Consider the following 19,978-nt stretch of genomic DNA (forward strand, 5'->3'; position numbering starts at 1 on the left):
AAAAAAAAAAAAAAAAAAAAAGAACAAGGCTTCTTTTATTTACCTTCTTGTTTTATAGGTTTGTGGAGACAGGATTTGTATAGCCCTGGCTGTCCTGGAACTTGCTCTGTAGACCAGGGTGACCTTGAACTTGGAGATTGACCTGCCTCTACCACCTGAGCGATGGGAATGGGACTAAGGTGTGCACCACTACCACCTGGAGGAACAAGGTTTCTGAATGCCAAGTGTTTATCAAGTGGCCTACCAAACTGCCTGGATGTTATAAGATAGTTTATCTAAACTATGAGACTGTTCCAGAGGACTCCTTTATCTCACAGACAGTGGAATGTGTGAAATCCAGTTAAGCTATTCAAACTAAGTACAAAAGGCTGGTGCCACCACAGCTGCTGTGGCCACATTACATGGGCACTGCGCCACCTTGTGGTCAGTCCTAAACAAACCACCTTTTACCGGGGCATTCCCAGGCTGTTGGGGATTTTAGAGGGGGAAAGGAGATCATTATATTTATTCTACAGGAAACTAAGGCACTCGGGGTGTTTTCAAACATTCAGAAAGACACATTCTGGTCACTTTTATCATTTTATTGTTTTTTATTTTCTCTTCACATCTTTTAAAATAGAAATAGCCTATGAACAACAGTTTCTTCTCCCAAAACCTCAATTCAATTAATTGCCTCAGAAAGGCCTTCAGAACATCACTTGGAGCCACAGGTCAGTGGCTCACATAATGCCTTTGCCCTGGGTTCAATCCCCAACACTGGAGAGGGGAAAGACAAAGACAGAAAACTACAAACCAAAACTTAAACTCTGCCATCTCACTCCCTGCACAACCACTGGACTCAGTGGGCAGCAAGTTCAAATTTCTGCCCACAAAATCAGCTGGTCAGTACTAAATCTGTTGTCAGCCAGAATCCTCTCTGCTTGTCTCTTTGCAGTTCTTTCATCAGCAAATCCCAGGCCATCTTTCAGGGCACAGTGAACTTAGAAAGAGCAGTAGTCAGTCATGTTCTAGTCACCTCTCCTCCACCAGCTGGCCAGCTGGGAAACTATCTCCATCCTCTCCCCCTGCTTTATCTTCTTCTTCCTTAAAACATTGCTAGCAGTTGCACAGAACAATGGTTACAGTGTCCATTAACCTGAGAAGTGGTTTGAACCTGACATCTTTTCTGAGCTAAAAATGAGAAAAAGCAGAGCCATGGCCTTCCTGCCACAGGGTCAAGAGAGGGAAAGCTCTGAAGGGCAGTTCTGGGAAGCAATAAAGTCTCCTCAAGATGAGGGACAAGAGAGATGCGCTCTAGCTGAGGGTACAAAACAGATATCCTGGAGTCAAGGGACAGTGGAAGGGAAGGACATATTTATTTTCCCCTTCTGAACTTCCCTGCTCCCCCAGCCTTTGCTTTCTTCTTAGCAGGCCCCTTGGGTTCTGGCTCCTTGCGCTTAGCTGAGGAGAGTGAGCCCGTCACCTTGAAGAAATCATCTAGGCGTCCCTGGGTGCTGCCCTGGCGGCTCTTACTCAGCCGCTTGACCCCACTGCGAATTCGCTCCTCAGAAAACTGCTTTTCACCACACATAAATTTGACCAACTCTTCTTCATTTGGCTCGCTCCACTTCAGCTCCACAGACTCTGGGTCCAGTACTTCCGGCTCCAGGAAGAGCTGCTGGGCTTCCTTGTGGAGCCAGTTCTCTGGAACAGGGTACTTGCTGGGGTCCAGCCGCCTCACGATCTCCTCGATGCTTTTATGTTTCTGGATGAGATCCACAGCCCTCTTGGGCCCAATGCCACGGATACTCTCGCAGTAGTCGCTACCCAGCAGGATGCACAGATCCACAAACTGCTCCTGGTTCAGACCCAGCTCCTGCAGGACGCGGCTCAGGTGGAACTCTTGGATGGGCAGCTTCTTGGCCTCACTGGCAGTTAAGTGTCGCATTAGCACAGGGCTGCCAAAAGTGAGGCAGTCCATGTCCTCTGTGGCCGCAGCATAGACTTTGCCAGCTTTCGCCAGGGCAGCACAGCTGGCCTCTGCCTCACTGGGTGCATCAAGGTACGGGATGCCCATGAGGCTCAGCAGGTGTTTGCACTCATCATTGTGTTGCTTGGTGACCTTCACGAGCCGCTTGGTGAACTTCTCCACCTCCTCCTCCATCCCAGCCTCCTGAGCCTGCTGCAGCTGCTTCTCAGCCTCGGCACGCCTCTCACTGCGCTTGGCCAGCTCGCCTGACTTCAGCTGTGGTGGTTTGCCGTCAAAGACATACACAGGCTTGATGCCATTCTCCATCATGCGGATGGTACGGTAGAACATGCCCATCAGGTGGCTGGTGGTCTCACCCTCCTCGTTCTGCAGCACATCCCCACCCTGACGAACAGCTATCAGGAACTGGTAGATGCTCATGGAGGCATCGATGGCCACTTTGCGACCAAAGTAGCTCTTGATGTCATTCTCACGGATGGCACTGGGGGCCACATCAGCAATTAGTTTGGCAAGGCCTTGAATTCCCATGGTAACACAGAAGCAATGGCTGAAACAAAGAAAGAAGAGTAAGAGGAAAAACTTGGAGGATACAAAAGGAACAAAAGTTGTAAATTGCAACATTCACCAATCTCATGTTTCATCAAATTTAACATGAAACACAGCAGGACTCCAAGCCAGCAGAGCAGAAGAGGCAAAGGTGAACAGATCCACCGCTCTCCTCCTGAGAGTCAGAAGCTGCTCTGGGTGCTTCAGGAATGAGATCTGGGGTGTTCTTGAACAACTTAAGGGCTCTGAATAACGCAATGGCACCATCTGTCACACATCTTCAACTTTAATCTGCATTAAAGATCATAGAAGGCAAGAGTGCTTGGCTCAGCTTGAAGGGTCCTGAAATCATTAAGGCAGACATGAGCCCTTAGGAGCAGGTAAGTTCTGGCTATGTGAATATGACTAGGTCTGATTTATTGTTTCTCCACAGATGTCTAACCGATGCAGCAGACCTGAGGAGTACACCTCTGCATGAGGACCAGGTGGCCACCTCACTGATGCTACTCTTCCCTTCCCATCTCCCTTAGCACCCGAGGTTCTGTTTTTATCAGGATGCCAGCGGAGTTTTAAGTCCTCCTCTTTATACTCTCTTCCCCCCTCTAAGTCTGAAACGTGAATGCCATGACTTCCTACAGATCCTGAATTGAGGGCTGGCATGCTGGATTCACACGGCCCAAGACTGCACTTCTGTTGTACTTCCATCAAATTACTCCTAGGGAAGCATTTCCAAAACTACCCTCACAATTTTTGGCTCTTCCAATTAAAACATTAATTTTCCTTTTATCTAATTATTTTTCTTTAAATAGACTTTCAAGAAAAATTTCAAAAAAAGGGGGGGGGGACAAAAAAATTAGTTGTGAGTAATGGTGAATGCCTTTAATCCCAGCACCTAGAAGGCACAGGCAAGTGGATCTCTGAGTTCAAGGCCAGCCTAGTCTACATAGCAAGTCCCAGGCCAGCCAGGATTACACAGTTGAGACCCTGTCTCAAAAACAGAAAATTAAGTTGGGAAAGAGAATCCATCTTAAACAAAAATATCTGCATTGTGTCAGTCAAGTTATATTAATGTGTTAAATGTACAATAAAAGGATTTTCTAACATGCAATTTATTAAGGTTATCTTGCTCGCCCAATGTTTGTGTGTCCACACCATAAGAAAGTCCTGTCAATCGTTCTAATTTGTTCCCAGTCTTCCTTCACTGTGTCTTTTCTGAAGCCCAAGTGACCCTGTATAGTTCCCTTCCTGACTACAAACGCCTCAGCACACATTACTTGTACAGTACGGAAGCCTAGTGAAAAGGCCTGCCTCTCTCATTGGCTCAGCTGGGTCTTCTTCCTGCCCTCCTTTCTTACTTCTTCCTGGTACGCATTACTGTAGTTCCTCTAAGAATACAAGCAGCAAAAACTCAGTCTTAGGGCTAAAGACTGTAGCCCTCACTGGTACAGTGGCTTGCCTAGCATGTGAGAAGGCAATCCATGTTGAATCCTCAGACCAGAAATCAAATAAAAAACTCATCCTTGAATCTGGTGTTCTGTGTGTGGGTATAACAATGGGGACTGAGCGAGAGCCCTCACTCGTGCTAGCAAGTGCTCTACATCTTCAAGACTGTGTAACACAAGTCACTTCTGAGTTGTTAAATAAGAATGATAACCATTTCTGCCTTGCAGAACCGGTCAACCAAAACACCAGATGCCCGTGCCTTGTTCCCTGGTCAACCATATGGTTCACCCCTCACTTACTACGTTGCTAGAATGAATACAGGATATTACCACCCATCATGTCACACAGAGGGAAACCTGTTCTACCCTGATAGTCTCAGTCCCGCCTCCACAGGACCTTCCAGATAGCAAAGCCTTAGATGAAATGGCTGCAGGCAGGATAAAAACATACCTAGTTCCCCTGCTCCCCACTCCCCAGAGGCCTACTGATCAATCACCGTATTAACTGGGCCCCACTATTCCGCAGAATCTTCCAGACTTCCCTTCACCAGAAATCTCCTTGGGACTTTTCCAACACCAGCCTCAGCCAGAAATACAAGAAAGCACACTGTCTCTCGTTGTGAGCAGAGCATGAACCCATTTCGTTAAAGGCACAAACTTCCCCGCTCCATACTCCTCACAAGGGCCCTAGGATGAACACGCTCTGGTCTCTGAGTCCTCACTGGAAGGAGGGTATCACCTTCTTCCTACCGGCGAAGAGGGATGTTCGGAGCAGAGCGAATGGCCCAAGCCCGGGGCTGCCCGGGGCTGTTCCCGCGGCTCTCGCCGCTCTGAGACACGCTTCCGCGAGACCTCACCCCGTCTCGAGTGCACGAGGCTTAAGCAGCTAGCAGTGGTTTGGAGTCCACAGCGTTCTCTGGACAGTCCCCGAGACCGTTCTTTCAGTGTCGAGCCGATCTCTTCCCAGCTTCGCCGCCTTCCAAAGCCCGCGCTCCCGTCACGTGATCTGCCAGGCGCGAACAGCCTCCTGGGAAATGTAGTGTAGGCCCCGCCAGGTCCGATAGCAGCTTTCATAGTGGGCATTCTTTCCCGGAAAAAAATGAATTAAAACCTAAACTTGACACCGCCCTTTCCCACAGTCCGACCCCATGCTACTCACAGCAGGTCCGTATAGTTCTAGTTCCCGTTACTCCTGAAAACATGGGACTACAAGTCCCACAATGCCTCGCGCAAGGGACCACATCCTGTTCCTGTTGCTCAGTGCGCTTGCTCCTGCCGACGTGTTCTTCCGGTGGCGGATCGGTGGTTTATCCTGTGCGGGGCAAAATGGTGAGATGGTGGGAGTTACTGACAGCGCTGTGAGCCAGGACCTAGGGCTCTTGTGTGCCCGGTCCTCACCGCGTTCTTCCGCGAAGGCCTCAGTATGGAGTGCCCGGTGGGTGGGACGCCGCTGAAACTCTAGTTTGAGTTAGGGACGGGAAAGCAAGCCCCTTACCATGTATTCCTCAGGCTGAGCTTGCCATCACAATGTGCTTATGATGTTGTTGATTATAAGTCTAAAGGTCACAGGGTGCACTTTGAAAACCTTCGCGCTTTTATTTCTCTTTCTTATGATCAGTTATCTCTAGGAAGGATTCCCTTGCTGAAATCTTACTTATCCCGCAAGGCCCTTGTATGAATATTATTTCCTGGTAAAACACTTATAACTCTCATAGGTACTTATCTGTCTTTTGGGAGCTCCTAGTCTGTACACACCTCTTGCCACGTTTCCTGGACTTCTTTTAATCTGCCACGCCTCCTAGTGACCACCATCTGACGTGCATCTATTTCTGGGATGATGTCTATTCGTCTTTGTATTCCTGTTGCCAAACACTGGGCCTGCATTTGGAGGTTCCATAAATGGAAGCGATTGTCCTTGGCTCTTTTAGGGGGGTAAGGGGGACATAATTGTTTACTGAATTGAACTCCTGTGTCTCTTAGAACAATGGGCTCAGTCTACTTCTCTGGAGTTGTTATGTTCTGGACTTTAGAAACATTGGGTAGAAAGTGACAATGGAAGTTAACATTTGTACAGAACTTTACGTTTACAACCCTTTCACAGGGATTATCTCATCGTCTTCTCTGCAACTTTAGGAAGGAAACAAGTACCTATTGAGCAGTTACTCCATGCCGGGCAGTAAACTAGATGTGTCAACATTCATCTTTCTCCAGTCATGCATCAGCTCTGTGACACAAATAGTGTTATAACTACTTAACTCAGACTGATGATTCAGTAGGGCCAGAATTACCCCCAATTGTCTTCTGCCAGGAGATCCCAGTGGCACCCTCCTAAGGCAATGATAAACAGTACTCCTGAATTAGAGCTGTCTGTACTAGTCTAGGCTCTGGCTTCCTGTACAAATTAACAGCTTAAGAGTCTGGACACAGATCCAAAAGCAGTGGAAATTGTGGGAAAGCTCTTTCTTTAGGTGTCTTCCCCCAGGCAGATCCATGACCTACATAGTGATCATTAGCTAGAAACCCCTAAGAGCCATTATCCTCTATCCCTTTGTACGCCTGAGCCTCTTGACTCTTAGCTGCTCTTATCTCACTGAAAGTAGCTGCTGCCATTCTTTGTTGTTATTGTTGTTTGTTTTATTTCCCAGTGCTGGGGATCTCACTTAAGACTTCATGCACACTAGGCAAATGCTCTACCACAAATGCCTGCCACATCCCTACTTTTAAGATGTGGTGTAGGAGTAGGAGATGGCTTATGGGCAAAGGGTTTGGTGAACAAGCCTGATGGCTGGAGTTGGATCCTAGAACCCACATTACTTCTTAAAATCCAGATGTGGCCAGGTGATGGTGGTGCATGCCTTTAATCCCAGCATTCAGAAGGCAGAGGCAGTCAGATCTCTGTGCGTTTGAGGCCAACCTGATCTACAGAGTGAGTTCTACGACAGTCAAAGCTACCCAGAGAAACCCTGTCTCAAAAACAAACAAACAAACAAAAAGCCAGATGTAATCCCAGAACTCACACACCGCAAGATGGAAAATGGACGAAGGAGAAACATCCAGAAGCCTTAGGGCTAGCTAACCTGAAATGCATGTTACAGTGACCAAAAACCAAGAGAGACCTTGCCTCAAGCATGGCAGAAGGTGTCTTTCAGAAAGTTGTCCTCTAACCTCTACCCAAATTTATAAAGAAAGCAGGAAAGGGGATGCGGAATGACCTGCAGGTAAATGCACCTGCTTTCAAGCCTGGTGACTTGGGGTCAGTCCCCAGGACCCACATGGTGGAAGGAGAAAACCAATTCTTGTAATTTGTCCTCTGACAAATTACACTCAAAATGCACTCATTGGTACCTAAACACACACATACACACAGAGTAAATAAAGGTAATACAGTTTAACACACACAGCCAAAATGGTTGTTATTTCCATAGTGACTCACTTGAAGGAATTCTCAGCAGTACACATCTGCTCCAAGGTTTCCCCAGATTGAAACTGAGATTAACCTGCTTTCTTCCTTAGGAGCTCGAAGCCATGAGTAGGTATACCAGCCCAGTGAACCCGGCTGTCTTCCCTCACCTGACTGTGGTACTTCTGGCCATTGGCATGTTCTTCACTGCCTGGTTCTTCGTGTATCCTTTACTTGCTGCCAGGGGGCAGAATTAGTGACCATGGAACCGAGAGAGAAACCACATTGGATAGCTGCTACTTTTTTCCTTTGAGGCTGGATTGAGACAAAGTGAGTTAGGAGGAGGCCGGTGCTGCCCAAGGGCAAGCCATGGCCTTGTTTTCCAACTTCAAATTAACTCAGTTTACTTTTTGAATTGAGGTTCAAAAGGTAGTTCATTGGTATTTGGGGGTTTGGTTTGGCCTTGTTTTGAGAGAGGGTCTCACTGTGTAGGCATGGTTGATGTCAAACTCATGGGGTCCATCTGCCTCTGGAGAGTGCAGATCGCAGGAATATACCACTCCACCCAGCAGAAAGGTGATGTGAACAAGGATGTGCTCACATGTCAGGAGTCTGGCACCTAGTCCCAGCTGTACCATGAGCCATGCATGACATGAGCCATACATGACTAGAGGTGATTGGCCTGAGTGCTGCTTTTTCCCTTGTGGATGTCAGAGGTACGGTGTGGGGCACCAGAGTCCATGCCATGTCTTGGTCCCCTCTGCCTGGCTGCATCAAGCCAGACAAGCCTCCCAGGAATCCCTTAGCCTATGCTTCCCTGTGCGGGGTGTTCAGAGACAGCTCCTGCACTGTAGTCCATCTTTGCTTCTCCTTAGCAGTCCTACCTAGTTACGAGGTCACCTCTACCAAGTATACACGCGATATTTACAAAGAGCTCCTCATCTCCTTGGTGGCCTCACTCTTCATGGGCTTTGGAGTCCTCTTCCTCCTGCTCTGGGTTGGCATCTACGTATGAGTCTCCAAGGGTAAGAGCTGTGACAAGATGGTGCATGTCTGAAGAAGCCTCATAGAGCCATATCAGCGGGTCCTCTCTCTCCATGCAAGATGAGGATTTGAGCCAAGTGTGACCTAGTGTGTCCATTCTGAGTTCTCCATGTACTCAAGCGCTCACTCAAGCTTTGGGGTGTACTTGGTAGGGATGTGGGTAAAGGCTACTATGGTTTTATATCTGCATTCTTTGAAGTCATACACAGATGACTTGTAAAGGAACTGGGACTTAAAACAGATAATACACCGAACTGGTCACTGACGTCAGTTCTGGTGACCCACCCTCAGTGATCATTCCTGTTGGCTCAAGGGGCCTCAGGTTACAGGGACGGAATGTGAAAGGACATCAGACTCATTCTTAATTCTGCTCTCTTCCAGGTACCCACCAGGCAGCTCACCAAGTCTCTGCTTTTGTAAATTAATTTTTTACCATTGCTACGTGTCCCGCCTGCTGTTTACAATAAAGGCAGATGTGTGATAGGCCTGCATCATGTCCATTCTGAGGGGAGGGAACTGGGGTTTCCTTGATTGTTGAAGTCCTACCTTTTCTACTTCCTAGCCGCCTTTCACCAGTGCCTGATACTAGAAATTTTGTGTCCTCCCCGTGAGGGCAAGGGCTATGTAGCAGTGTCATATTGTCATTAGTTTAAGGCTTACCTGTGGATAGGAAAGGTCCATGCCTACTTCTGTGTTGTTGGGCTGTGGTCCCCTAGGCCCAGCCTGTTCCCTTAGATGGGCTCTTTCTAGGTGGGCAGTGACAGGTGCATGGGGAAGGTTTTTGGACGTGTGTGTGTGTGTGTGTGTGTGTGTGTGTGTGTGTGTGTGTGTGTGTGTGGTCAACCCAAGTCCAGGGGTGAGGGGCGTAAAGATAGGGAGTAGCTCTCGTCCTTTCGTGTGGTGGCAAGGAGTTCCAGGTCCCTCAGAACCAGATTCTAGTCACCTTGCTCTGAGACGGCTCCCACCAGAACAATCTCAAGAAGATGCCAGAGGCAAGTGCAGATACAAAGCAGTATTTATACATTTATTTATATATGTAAGAAAAGGACTGTTTTGGGGACAGGAAGCAAGTAGGCCAAGTGGCACCTCTCTGCCTTCCTCAGGGTCAGAGTGAGTATATGATAAATAGGAGTCAGAGCTCACAGAGAAAATGGGGAGTTAGCAAGAGGGGAAACGCTCTATGAACACGCAAGCTGCTAAGGGGAACAGCATGGGCAGGGATCTGTGTTGGGGGGGCTATATACAGCCTAAAGTAAGGGGGAGATTAGCCCAGTGGCTATAGGAACACAGCAGAAGGAAGAGAGGAAGGGAGTGCCTGCTAGGCTGTCAGCTTCCAGCCTGTGGCCCTTACACCTTCCCCTAAGCCCTTTTATACTTGGGGCTTAAGGCAACTTTGGTCCAAGGTTGACCCCCTCAAGCAGCTTGGAGCCCAAGTTTGACCCCAACTCACACTGAGGACCTCTTCCCAGGCATGCAAACAGGCAGTTGCCAGGGGCCTCAGTCTGGCTCTGTCCAGATGGACTCCAGGGGTTAGAAGAGGGTCACTTTCCAGTTAAGGACTGAGGGGCCACAATCCAAGAACACTTGCCCCTGTAGTAAGGGAGCACCAGCATGCCGCTAGAGCAGCGAGGCCGGGCAATCTTAAGGTACTGTGGGATGGACGTCCTTGTGGGAGAACAGAACAAGGTCTTAGGCAAGCATGGCCTGATGTGGGGAGTTGTGATTCCTATGGCAGAATGGAGCCAAGTTAGGGAGAAATCGTGGGGGCAAGGCGTCCCTGCTATTTTCCTATCCTGAGGATAAGTGCTTAGAGATCCTTGGCAGGACCCACAGTTTATAGGCTTCCCAAACTTAGCTCCCCTATAGAAAGGCCTTCCATTTAGAGCTCAGAATGGGAGGCTGGAAAAAGCAGGGCCTGGTTTCCAAAGGGTCAGAATACCACAAGGTCAGAGCAGTACCCTTTGGCACTGCTGAACCTGTGGACATGCGGCTAAATGATTGACACATTCCTTCCAGGAGCCTGCATGTGATCAGAATGCTGTAGGTGCTACCAAGAAATGCTGAAGCTATCACTTGAATAAAACCTCCAAACTCAAACTCACCACTCCTCTTGGGGGTGGGAGGAGCATGGGCCTGAGCCATGAGTCCTGTGTACTGGTGTCTCTCCATACTCAGCTTCCCAGTTCTGTCCTACTCCTTGGTGCCTGGTTTAAGTGCATTTAGTAAGTATATCATTAATAAAAAATATCTGCATTCACCCTCCAGTGGAAACCAGTCTACAGCTTGCAGGGATTCCTGCTCCTCTGCTCTTGTCACCAACTCCATCATGAGTTTGGGAAACTCCCAGGAACATAGATCTTGGGAGCTCACAGGGAACCACCCCTTCCAGGGTCCTCCAGGATCAAGGGTCCAAGGCTGACCTGGCCCATCAGCCCCACTGGTTCAGCACTATGAGGGTGACTCCATCAGGCACTAGTAGACTTAAGGCACAAGGTCAGCTTCTCCAGCCATCCGGGGCTAGCCCTGACTACCTCAGAAATCCTTAGGACCTAAGCTCTCCCAGGGAAAACTCTCCTGAAACAACCATACTTAAAGCTTAGAAATCCATATCTAGTGTAACAGTCAAACCCCAGAAAGTTACTACCAAGCTGTCCCTCCTGGGAACAGCATAAAGGGTGAGAGTTATTGACTCTGCATGGACTCATGGGGTCCAGCCAGGTGTCAGAGGTCTGGGTCCAACCCCCATGGGTCTTCACTCTACCACAACTCAGAAGGGGAAGGCAAGGAGAGTGAACGTGGGCAAATCAGCCCTCCAGGGACCATAACCAGCCAGCCATGAAGTGGTCCTGTGCTGCCCCAAGGAGATGACTAGAAGGAAGACCCAGGAGGCACTTCCCTCTAGCCCCCTCTGTGCTGTGTGAGGGTGACCAGTTGGCCCAGCAACTCCAGTGTAAGGACTTCCAGTCTCCCCGATCAAGGGAAGCAGTGAAGAGCAGAGAGCTGGCCTGCAGCAGGCTCCAGTGTAACACATTTGTATCCAGTGTCGAGGGCCCAGGGACTCCAGTCCCGGCTGTGGCACTGCCTCAGGAGGCAGCTCAGTCACACAGGCGGTAGAAGTGGAAGTAGTAGTCTGTGGCTGGCTGAACCATGGCCTCGGAGCTGCAGTTGGCCTGACCCTATATGAAAGGGGAATGAAGATGGGTAAGGTGGGTGCCCCAAGCCCTACCATGCTTTGCAGAGCCCTTATTCCTCTCCCAAGCCCCACACTGCATAGACGTGCCCTCAGCCTCTATGGGCCTGTGTGCTCACCAGCAGTGTCACCCGGAAGTGGTAAGTGAATTCACGGAAGGACAGGATGGTTACTGGCCACTGATGAGAGGTGCCCTAGAGAGACAGGGAAGACAGAGGTCAGGGCAGCCTTGTCCTAACCAGCACGCTGCACTTTGAGAGCAGGGGTAGCCACCCTCTGCAGACTGCCTTCCCGAGCTGAGGCCTCCCTTTGTCTTGTAGCTCCTTATGCTCTAGGCTGTGTGAGTGTCTCATTAACCGTGCCCATGACCACAGTGCGATGCAAGCAGAGGTGCTGCTACCATCTGCAGTCCCTTGCCTCTTTCCAAATGCATATATGGCAGAACTGGGTTCAAATGCAGGTCTTTACGGCTCTCTGTCACTGTGTGGCTGCAGAGTGTGAGGGTGGACAGCGACATACAGCTTACCTGCCTTAGCTTAGGCTTTGACTTGGCCTCTGTTGTGTGGGTGTGGGCAGAGCACCACAGCTAAAAGTGACTCACTGGCTTGGCTGTCCCTCTGTCCTTAACCATCCCTTCCTATAAGGCCATGAGTCTCCTCCCTTATGATCCCGAACTCCTCCTTCCTCTGCTCAAGGTATTTTATGCCTGTCTTCTCTTCCTCCTTGGAGAACAGGGTCTTGGAAGCACAGGGAAAGAGACAAGAGGTCTCAACAGATACTTGAACAAACAAGTGAGCAGAAATCACCATGAGCAACAGAACCCCAAGCTGGCCTTCCACCTGGAGCCCGGGGCTCTTCTAACCCATCTGTCAATCACTCGCCTGCCCTGAGGGCTGGGGAGTGGGGTGGGGAGCTCAGCTCTGCCTGCAGTGGGCACCATGCTCATCCCAGATCAGCCCTCATAAACCCTCCTCCCTGAGCACTGTCACAGGGGATGCAGATACCTATCAGAATGGATGAGTGAAGACTGACGTGTGCACACCCCTCCCCCAGACACAGGAGCCCAGCTGTCTGTGTCCCAGCAGACATGCTTGTACTCTGCTTCCCAGCATTTGGTGACCACTATCCAGACAAGAGGAAGGTCTGAGACCTGGGCAGCCCACAGCTTCCCACCTGCCCCTACCTGGGTGTCCTGATGGGGGTGGAACCTCTGCAAAAAGCCTCCCTCCTCACAGGGCTCTTCCTTTGATGTCAGGCTGCACAGTACCACGGACACAGGGGTGGAGGAACTAGGGAATAGGTGGGTTCCCATTTGAGTAGCTGTAGCTCCCCCATGTCCTTGTCCCATCCAGCCCAGCCCCACCCGAGACAAGCTGTATCTTCGCAGCCTGAGGACCACATAGAATAGTCCAGGGCTTGGGATGGAGGAAAACTCTCCCATGGTCCCATGGAGTCTCCATGAGGCAGGGTCTTATAGCCACTGAATCCTAAGCTGCAGTGTCACCTCCAGTCCTCTAGGCAGCCTGGACCTTGCAGGTAATAAATTTAGTAAGCACTTAGCTTTCACTTTTCTAAGGGCTTCCACATGGTCACCCCACCCACCCACCCACCAGCACTCACTTCATCTGCAGGGTCAGGCTGAGGTGCAGTGGTGTGTTGCTGCTGACAGGGATGTGGTAGGTGACGTTTCCAAGCCTAAAGGGGCAAAGATGGTACCTAAGCAAGGCCACTTTGCCGGTCTCCCTCAGCCTCATGCTATACTGAAGCCCGAGGAAGTGGGGAAAAGGAGTGCCCAGACTTACGGGAAAAGTTCCTCCCCAGAGGGCCAAGATCTGAGCATCCAAATGGTTTGGACTCATGGCACCTGACTCACTGCACTCCTTGCAGTGACAAGAGGGAGCCCACTGTACCTGCAAGCATCTTCTGGCACACAGTACTGAGAAGTGATAGGCATGGAGTTCTCCAGCAGCTGGATGGCAGTCAGGGACGGTGCTGGGTCTGGAAGAAGAGAGGCTGTTGGGGAAGTGAGAAGGGGAAAGGTAGATGCCAAATGACATCACACTTGGGACTTTCACACCTCAGTGTAAGCAAGGATTCTTCTCTCCAGACCCTCACAACAGGACCATACCACACCCCTCTCCCGGCAGCTCTAGGACCAGCTAGTTCTCACAAGCCTGAGAGCTGCCTCTTTCATAAAACCAAGACACTCAAAAGCAAGCGGAGGTCTTTCTCCGGCCAGCAACGTACAGGAACCCATTCTCAGGCCTCTGCTCCTGACCACACACATTTCTTTCCCAGCCCTGACCTTGACAATTGTCACCGTGGCAGCAGAAAACAGCCATGAAAGGGTAGAAGAACAGAACACACAGCTGGGGCGGCCCCCAGCATGTGGCTGTCACGAGCCAGCTCACAGCTGAGGTGTAACGTGGAGTTGGGAGATGAGGTTACATGTTCATCTCACTACCTCAGGCCTGCTGCCGCCTAGTCCTTCACCCCGGAAATGGGGAGCTGTGGTCACCAGCCTCTCAACATTGGCTTAACCTGGTACATTTTCAGCTCTTTAAGGTACAAACCTCAGGGTCTGCAGCAGCACCCAGAACACCCTGTGAAGCTACCCGATACAGATAGGATGGCTTTCTTCTTAGGCAAACACCCCCACCCCCAAGATGTCTTTCAAAGATGGCTCAGTGTCACCTCTTCTGGGAAGCCTGCGCTGGTTGCCTCCTTCCTTGGTCCTCCTAGACTATGTTCCCTCCCTATTCCTGGGGATCCGTCACTCTCTGAGGTGTCTTCACCTGTACACACTCAGGTGGAACTATGCTTATCTCAAGCGCCCATGGGGCTGAGGCAAGCTTTCACCTCTTGGAGTTGCCCCACCAGCTTGATCATCTGTCTGGACAAACCACACTTTCTAGGTTTCTCTTTGCTAAGCCACAGAAAGCCCACGTCTCAGCATAGAGACACTGGCTACAGCTACAGCTACCAGGAGGCCAGAGCACACAAACAAGTCAACCTGGGGGGAAAAAACACATCTATGCTAAAAACAAAAAAGTTCTATCTTGGTAGAAAGCAAAGACTTGAGGTTGAGGTCCTAGTCCATCACCTTTCCCACCCTGACAGAGAGGGAAGTAAATGTAATCTGGAATTTGGCAAACTAGGGACAGAATTCTAGCTGGATGGCTGATGGGCTGGCTCTGTGACCCTTCACTAAGTCTCCAGTTCCTCTTCTGAGCCATGGCAACAGAGCTTTCCTCCTTTTGTCTGAGACGAGGTCTCTCATTAGCTGGAGCTTGATCAAGCAGGCTAGGCTAGCCGTCCACGGAGCCCAAGGAATCTGCCTGTCTCCACCTCCATCTTGCTACCACTGGAATTGCAAGTGTAGGCCACCATGCCTGACACATTCTGGCCTTTGTGCTTTCAAAGCAAGTGCCTTACCTTCTGAGTTCTCTCCCCTGCCAAGTTGTAAGGATTAAATGACATGATCTATGTGAGGCCCGATTCCTAATGTCTGCTGACTAACAATTCTGTGCCCAGGAAGCCATGTGACGGGGCTGAAAAAGGCCCTGGACAATGGGCCTGGATAGGCCGGGCTGTGAAGTGTTGAGAGTCAAGTACCTAGCTGGCCCTGGGTCTGTGTGAATTGAGCAGGGCTTGGGCTGGGTGGCGGGGCTCCTCTGCGGGCACGACTTTGGAGATTGAAGCTGGGGCTGTTCTTGGTCTTGCTCTGCCCTCCAGGAAAGGGGACCACAGGACTGGCTAGAGGTTCCAGGCTCTTGGGATGCTTGGAATAGCTGATGCCATTAGCTGAGATGCCCCAGGATTTGGCTCTGATGTTGGTGACTGGTAGTGGGGCCATCTGGCCGGGGCCTACAGACAGAAGCAAAGATAGCTAAGAAAAAAGAAGCCAGATGCCTCCTGTCCCGGGGTTCTGTGAGCTTTCGTGTGTTTTCTGGTTCCTGTGGGGGTGACACCTCAAACTTCTAAACCAGGAGTCCCTCCTGCCTTCTCTCTGGGGCCATTCTCTGGATAAAAATAGTACCAAACACCCCTGCCTACCCTGGCCCTACCCCCAAAACATCCATACCTGAGTGCTTGGGGTTAGAGCTGGGGCTTGGAGTAGGAGTAAGAGTGGGGCCAAGGGCAGGATCTATAGCAGGACTGGAGATAGGAGGAGAGCAGCAGACGATGGGGCAGGGCTGGCTGGAGCACAGGTCCAAGGCACGGAGAGCTGGACCGGAGGCTGAATTGGTAACTGAGGAAGCCAGATGCTCGATGAGCTGGAGGAGGACACTCGAGCCTCACACCCAGCCACCGGCCCCACCCTATCCCTCCACACACGCACCCAGCAGCAAAGAGGGCTGTGTGCCTGGTAGTCCGGTGGTCCTGGAGGACTGTCGGAGCTGTGTGGTCCCAAAGCTCTGGCTGGACCTGCTAAGAAAGGGTGGGTGAGCTCAGAGGCACTGGGGGAGCCTCGGAGCTGGGTCTGGGAGTCCCAGAGAAGCAGGGGTGGGCAGGAGCTGGTGGAGAGGAGGAATGAGGAGCAAAGGCAGGAAGAAGGGTATAGCAGGAGGTGGGGAGGGATGCTTGGTTAGACATACCATGGGCACATGGCCTCACTCCCCCCAGGGTGCTGGGGCCGAAGCAGGGCCAGAAGACAGGAAGTGGACACAGCAAGAGAGCTAGGAGACAACAGAAAGACCAGAAGGGAAACAGACACAGGGAAGGAGAGAGAAAAAGACACAGTCAGAGGTAACCCCAGGAACTGGGGTGTGACAGTGACAGAGCCAAAAGATCCTGCTCTGGTCTTCCTTCCCTGCACTGCCCCCCTTCCTACAAGTGCCCTCCAGACAGCTACTGAAGGAATACTGAGCAGGCCCAGAAGGGGCCTGTAGAAAGCACTCACCATCCAGGAGACCCACCACCACCATCTCATCAGGCTGTAATAGGCCATAAGCCTAAGGCTGAGCCCCCTGAGAGCGAGCTTCCCTGGCTCCTCTGACCCAAGCCACCCTCCATCAGTCCCACCGGGTCTGAGGGCTCAACAATAGCTCCATCTCCACGGACATACCCATCAGCATCCACCAGGTCCTCTTCAGAGCGCAGGCTCAGCACATACAGTGTGGACATAGACACCACGCTGGGAGCCACAGAAAAGTGTCACTGTCTGAATGCAAGCCACCACCCAACACTGTTTCTCTATGGCAGGCTCCGTGGCCTTCCCAGACCCTGGAGGGGGACGGACTAGGCAGCCCACCTTCCCTGACCTCGGCTGCTTGATCCCCAGCCCAGCCTGGACCCCAGTCACATCTGACTCACTGGGTAGCTCTCTTCTCTAAACCAGCCTCCCCAGAACCTAAAAGGACAAGTCACCTGAAGGCCATGACCACCACCAGAGCAATGATAGTTCCCTGCAGGAAACGCTGACTGATGCAAGCCTGGTCTGGGACCACTGGTGATGACTGGGAACCAAGAGGAAAGAACACAGAAGATGATGGACTTAGGATGCCTACTTCCTTGCTCAATCCCCATCCCCACCTCCACCTCCATCCCATCCCCATGGTCTGAGGGAGAGGAAGCAGAAGAGGGCTGGAAGGGCTACAAGGTCAAGAGGGGAGAAGGGAGGGGTTAGAGCTGGAGTCAGTGAGGTTGGAGTGGTGCAAGCTAGGAAAGGAAGGCCATAAGAGACCAGGAAGCCCCCCACCCCTGTACAGCCTCACCTTATTGGCCAGTTTAGGAGGCCTCTTTTTGTGGGGGACACTGCCTGCCCTGCTAAACTGGCTCCCTGCATGGCTGCAGTAAGAGGACAAGGATCAGGTTGCTTTCCAGAAGGAGGTCTCTCCTGCCCCACCCCCTTCCACCTCCCCTCCCCCCTTCTGCCTCCCCTCCCCCAATCCCACACCTGAAAGCGCCTGAGCTGCCAGTTGACTTGAGGCTGTCAAGGCGCCGCAGCTTGGCCAGCTTGTGGCTCCATCGCTCCAACTCGTCAATGCGAGTCTCTAGGTTGTCTGTCAGTTTGCATAACTCCTTCACAGCCCCCACATTCTCCATGAAGATTCGCTCCTGTCCCGGGCAACAACAGCCTTGAGGGCACCGTAGATTGGCCCAAGAAGCTTGCTGGATTGGGGCGGGAGCAGAATCCCCATTCTCCACAGCCAACGGAGGCCCTAGAAATGGTCCTGCCTGAGGGTGGCCTCTGCTCTAGCTAAATTCTGATTCACACAGCATGTCTGCTGCCCCCCCCCCATCTAGGCTAAGTATATACTTACACACAGTCTTGCCTCCCTCAAGTCAGAGCTCCATCCCTTGGACTTACTCCCTCGAGTAGGGAAAAATATGTCACATGATGTTTCTAAGTACATGTATACAAGGTTCGTGTCACTAAATACAAATGTCACCTTCATAATAAACCACATCTTTGAGCCTTGAGACATCAAGATGACACATCTTGCTACCCTCTTTTAATTGATGGGGAGTGGGAGAGCAACCTCAGTGGGATTTGCCTTGTCCTGTACCAGGCAGCTCCAGTCGTTAGTGTGCCTCTCCATCTTTAACACTGGCCCCCTTCCTGTATGGTGGGGAGGAATTCTTCGAGGTACTAGGAAAGCTGTCCCTTCCATCTACCAGCCAAGGCTACCAGCTGGCCAGGCCCTCTGACCCAGAGCCTCATTCTGTTCCCCATAACTGACCTTATTCACTACAAGGAAGTTCTCTATGGTTTTCCCATTGGCAAAGACTACATCCCCTGTGTCCTTCACAGCTTCAGGCAGGATCTCCTTCACTTCCTGGGCGATGACACCTAGGGAGGGACAAGCCAAGGGTGTGTGGTTGGGGGTCCTGCTCATAGCTTTCTGGAGAAGTGCCTGAGCATTGAGTTTTAAGGAGTTCTGGAGTAGGACTTTCTCAGATAACTGTTCATCGCTTAGAAGTTCCCAGGCTCAAGATGTGGGATGTGTTGGATGGGTAGGATCCTAGGGGAATCTCGGAGAGAGAGATGGGGTTCTAAGAGAGTGCAGAATCTCTAAATGCTATGTGATAAAGACGAGGCCAAGTGACTCTTAGGATGTCCAGGGGTAGGGATTCAAGGACCTTGGAATGATATCCCAATAGCAGAGGTGCAGGACCCCAAAGGGTCAATATTTCAGAGGGTAGAGCTCCAAAGGTCAACGCAGGAATTTCTAGGAACAGGTTCCAGGAGATAGGACAGACTGGCCAGAGCTTAGGGACACAGGGACATCTCTACCTGTCTCTGGTGCAGTGGCTTCAATGCCCGCGCTAGCAGCGAACTCGGGCTTGTATCTGTAGTGTACCAGCCGCATCCGAGAGATCCTCTTCAGCTGCTCAGTGGTGTCCACCTACCAGGGGACAGGGCCAAGACTGAACCCTCCTTCCCTCCTGCAGTCATGCAGAGCAGGCCTCAAGGGCCGCAGTGCAGAAGGGAGACCCTGATCCAGAAGCACAAAGCCAGCCTCCCCACCCCTACCCTGGCGTCCTGGTCCTTCCCAGAGGCCCTACTCATCACCCACAGCACTGTCCCTCAGCCAGGACTTTGTCCCTACCTCCTGCACGTGCTCCTTAGCCCGCAGATCGGAAGGGTGCATGAGAGACCCCATGACCTTTACATTGCCATGAACAACCAATGCTTCATCTGGCCGGTCGGTGTTGATGCCCACGCGGCCATGGTGGAAGACCGTATCTGGCAGCTGCGCCCGTTGCCACAGCACGTCACTGTCACTTTCAAACTGGCCTGGGTTAGAGGCCTGCGGCAAGTTGGGTCTGGATCAGTCTTGGGGTTAGGGCAAACTTTAGGGCCCCGAGAAAAGGGGAACCCCAGGAACACCTAGACCAGTCAAGTCTCCTTACCCCACCATGTCCAATAAACCGTCCATTGTGACAACCCTGAGTCACTTGTGGGACCCAGGAGGCTACTAGGTGTGATCCACCTTCACGCTTTACAGCAAAGAAGGCCCTGAGGCCTAGACAGGATGACAAAGCCCAAGGCCACGCAGCCACTGTCCAGCAAGAGCTGCACGGCAACCCAACCCAGTTCCACAGTATTTATCCTGTAGCTCTTTCTTCTAGCTTGGGGGAGGGGGAGGACACTGCCCCTGGGGAGAGACGACTCTTACCCGCACAATGATACGCTCTGAGATCTGGGCTGCCAGTGTGTAGTTCTGGTTCTGTGCATGTGCCTGGAGGGCCACCACCAGCATGAAATACCTGGGATACACCGGGGACTCAGTAACACTCAGAGGTGCTCCTAGCCATCCTCCCTGGCCCAGATGTCGGGGTACCTAGCCCCACTCTGTCATCACACCCCCAGGACGTGGAGTTATCACAGTATCCCACAGAGAAACATGAGCCTCCACTAGGGGGCAGAATTCCTCCCT

At 51.4% G+C, this 19,978-nt stretch overlaps 3 protein-coding genes across 11 annotated transcripts in view; 1 reads left to right on the forward strand and 2 right to left on the reverse strand.

Annotated features, from left to right (window-relative positions):
* Positions 1–560: 560 nt before the first annotated feature.
* Fen1 (flap structure-specific endonuclease 1) lies at positions 561–5,035 on the reverse strand. Of its 4 annotated transcripts, none has more exons than XM_021195515.2 (2): positions 4,708–4,943; positions 561–2,516 (listed from the first exon to the last, which is right to left on the reverse strand). In XM_021195515.2, the coding sequence occupies exon 2, from the start codon at positions 2,495–2,497 to the stop codon at positions 1,355–1,357; it is 1,143 nt and encodes a 380-aa protein (XP_021051174.1). In that variant the 5' UTR covers positions 2,498–2,516; positions 4,708–4,943; the 3' UTR covers positions 561–1,354. The 4 variants fall into 4 exon arrangements, with proteins under 4 accessions (XP_021051174.1, XP_021051165.2, XP_021051183.1 ...); XM_021195506.2 differs by having other exon boundaries at positions 567–2,516; positions 4,697–5,035; XM_021195524.2 differs by having other exon boundaries at positions 567–2,516; positions 4,815–4,945.
* Positions 5,036–5,163: 128 nt separating this feature from the next.
* On the forward strand, positions 5,164–8,890 carry Tmem258 (transmembrane protein 258). 2 transcript variants are annotated; one of them, XM_021213966.1, is made up of 4 exons: positions 5,164–5,286; positions 7,471–7,580; positions 8,246–8,382; positions 8,783–8,890. In XM_021213966.1, the coding sequence occupies exons 1-3, from the start codon at positions 5,284–5,286 to the stop codon at positions 8,370–8,372; spliced, it is 240 nt and encodes a 79-aa protein (XP_021069625.1). In that variant the 5' UTR covers positions 5,164–5,283; the 3' UTR covers positions 8,373–8,382; positions 8,783–8,890. The 2 variants fall into 2 exon arrangements, with proteins under 2 accessions (XP_021069625.1, XP_029402540.1); XM_029546680.1 differs by lacking the exon at positions 5,164–5,286 and adding an exon at positions 5,297–5,392.
* A 508-nt stretch (positions 8,891–9,398) lies between these two features.
* Myrf (myelin regulatory factor) overlaps positions 9,399–19,978 on the reverse strand; it is a 31,927-nt gene continuing 21,347 nt past the window's right edge. For 2 of the 5 annotated variants that reach the window (XM_029547723.1, XM_029547715.1), the window contains 17 exons: positions 19,718–19,808; positions 19,148–19,348; positions 18,832–18,943; positions 18,278–18,387; positions 17,491–17,651; positions 17,309–17,381; positions 16,962–17,050; positions 16,660–16,728; positions 16,190–16,270; positions 15,934–16,022; positions 15,676–15,843; positions 15,207–15,458; positions 13,502–13,589; positions 13,212–13,286; positions 12,775–12,880; positions 11,711–11,785; positions 9,453–11,577 (listed from right to left, as the gene is read on the reverse strand). In XM_029547723.1, coding sequence (XP_029403583.1) covers positions 11,497–11,577; positions 11,711–11,785; positions 12,775–12,880; positions 13,212–13,286; positions 13,502–13,589; positions 15,207–15,458; positions 15,676–15,843; positions 15,934–16,022; positions 16,190–16,270; positions 16,660–16,728; positions 16,962–17,050; positions 17,309–17,381; positions 17,491–17,651; positions 18,278–18,387; positions 18,832–18,943; positions 19,148–19,348; positions 19,718–19,808 — 1,921 coding nt within the window. In that variant the 3' untranslated portion in view covers positions 9,453–11,496. Of the gene's footprint in view, positions 11,578–11,710; positions 11,786–12,774; positions 12,881–13,211; positions 13,287–13,501; positions 13,590–15,206; positions 15,459–15,675; positions 15,844–15,933; positions 16,023–16,189; positions 16,271–16,659; positions 16,729–16,961; positions 17,051–17,308; positions 17,382–17,490; positions 17,652–18,277; positions 18,388–18,831; positions 18,944–19,147; positions 19,349–19,717; positions 19,809–19,978 lie in introns of all 5 variants that reach the window. The other 3 variants (XM_029547716.1, XM_021205996.1, XM_029547717.1) reach the window with 3 other exon arrangements.

The sequence above is a fragment of the Mus pahari genome, chromosome 1, assembly GCF_900095145.1.
Source record: "Mus pahari chromosome 1, PAHARI_EIJ_v1.1, whole genome shotgun sequence".
NCBI lineage: Eukaryota > Metazoa > Chordata > Mammalia > Rodentia > Muridae > Mus > Mus pahari.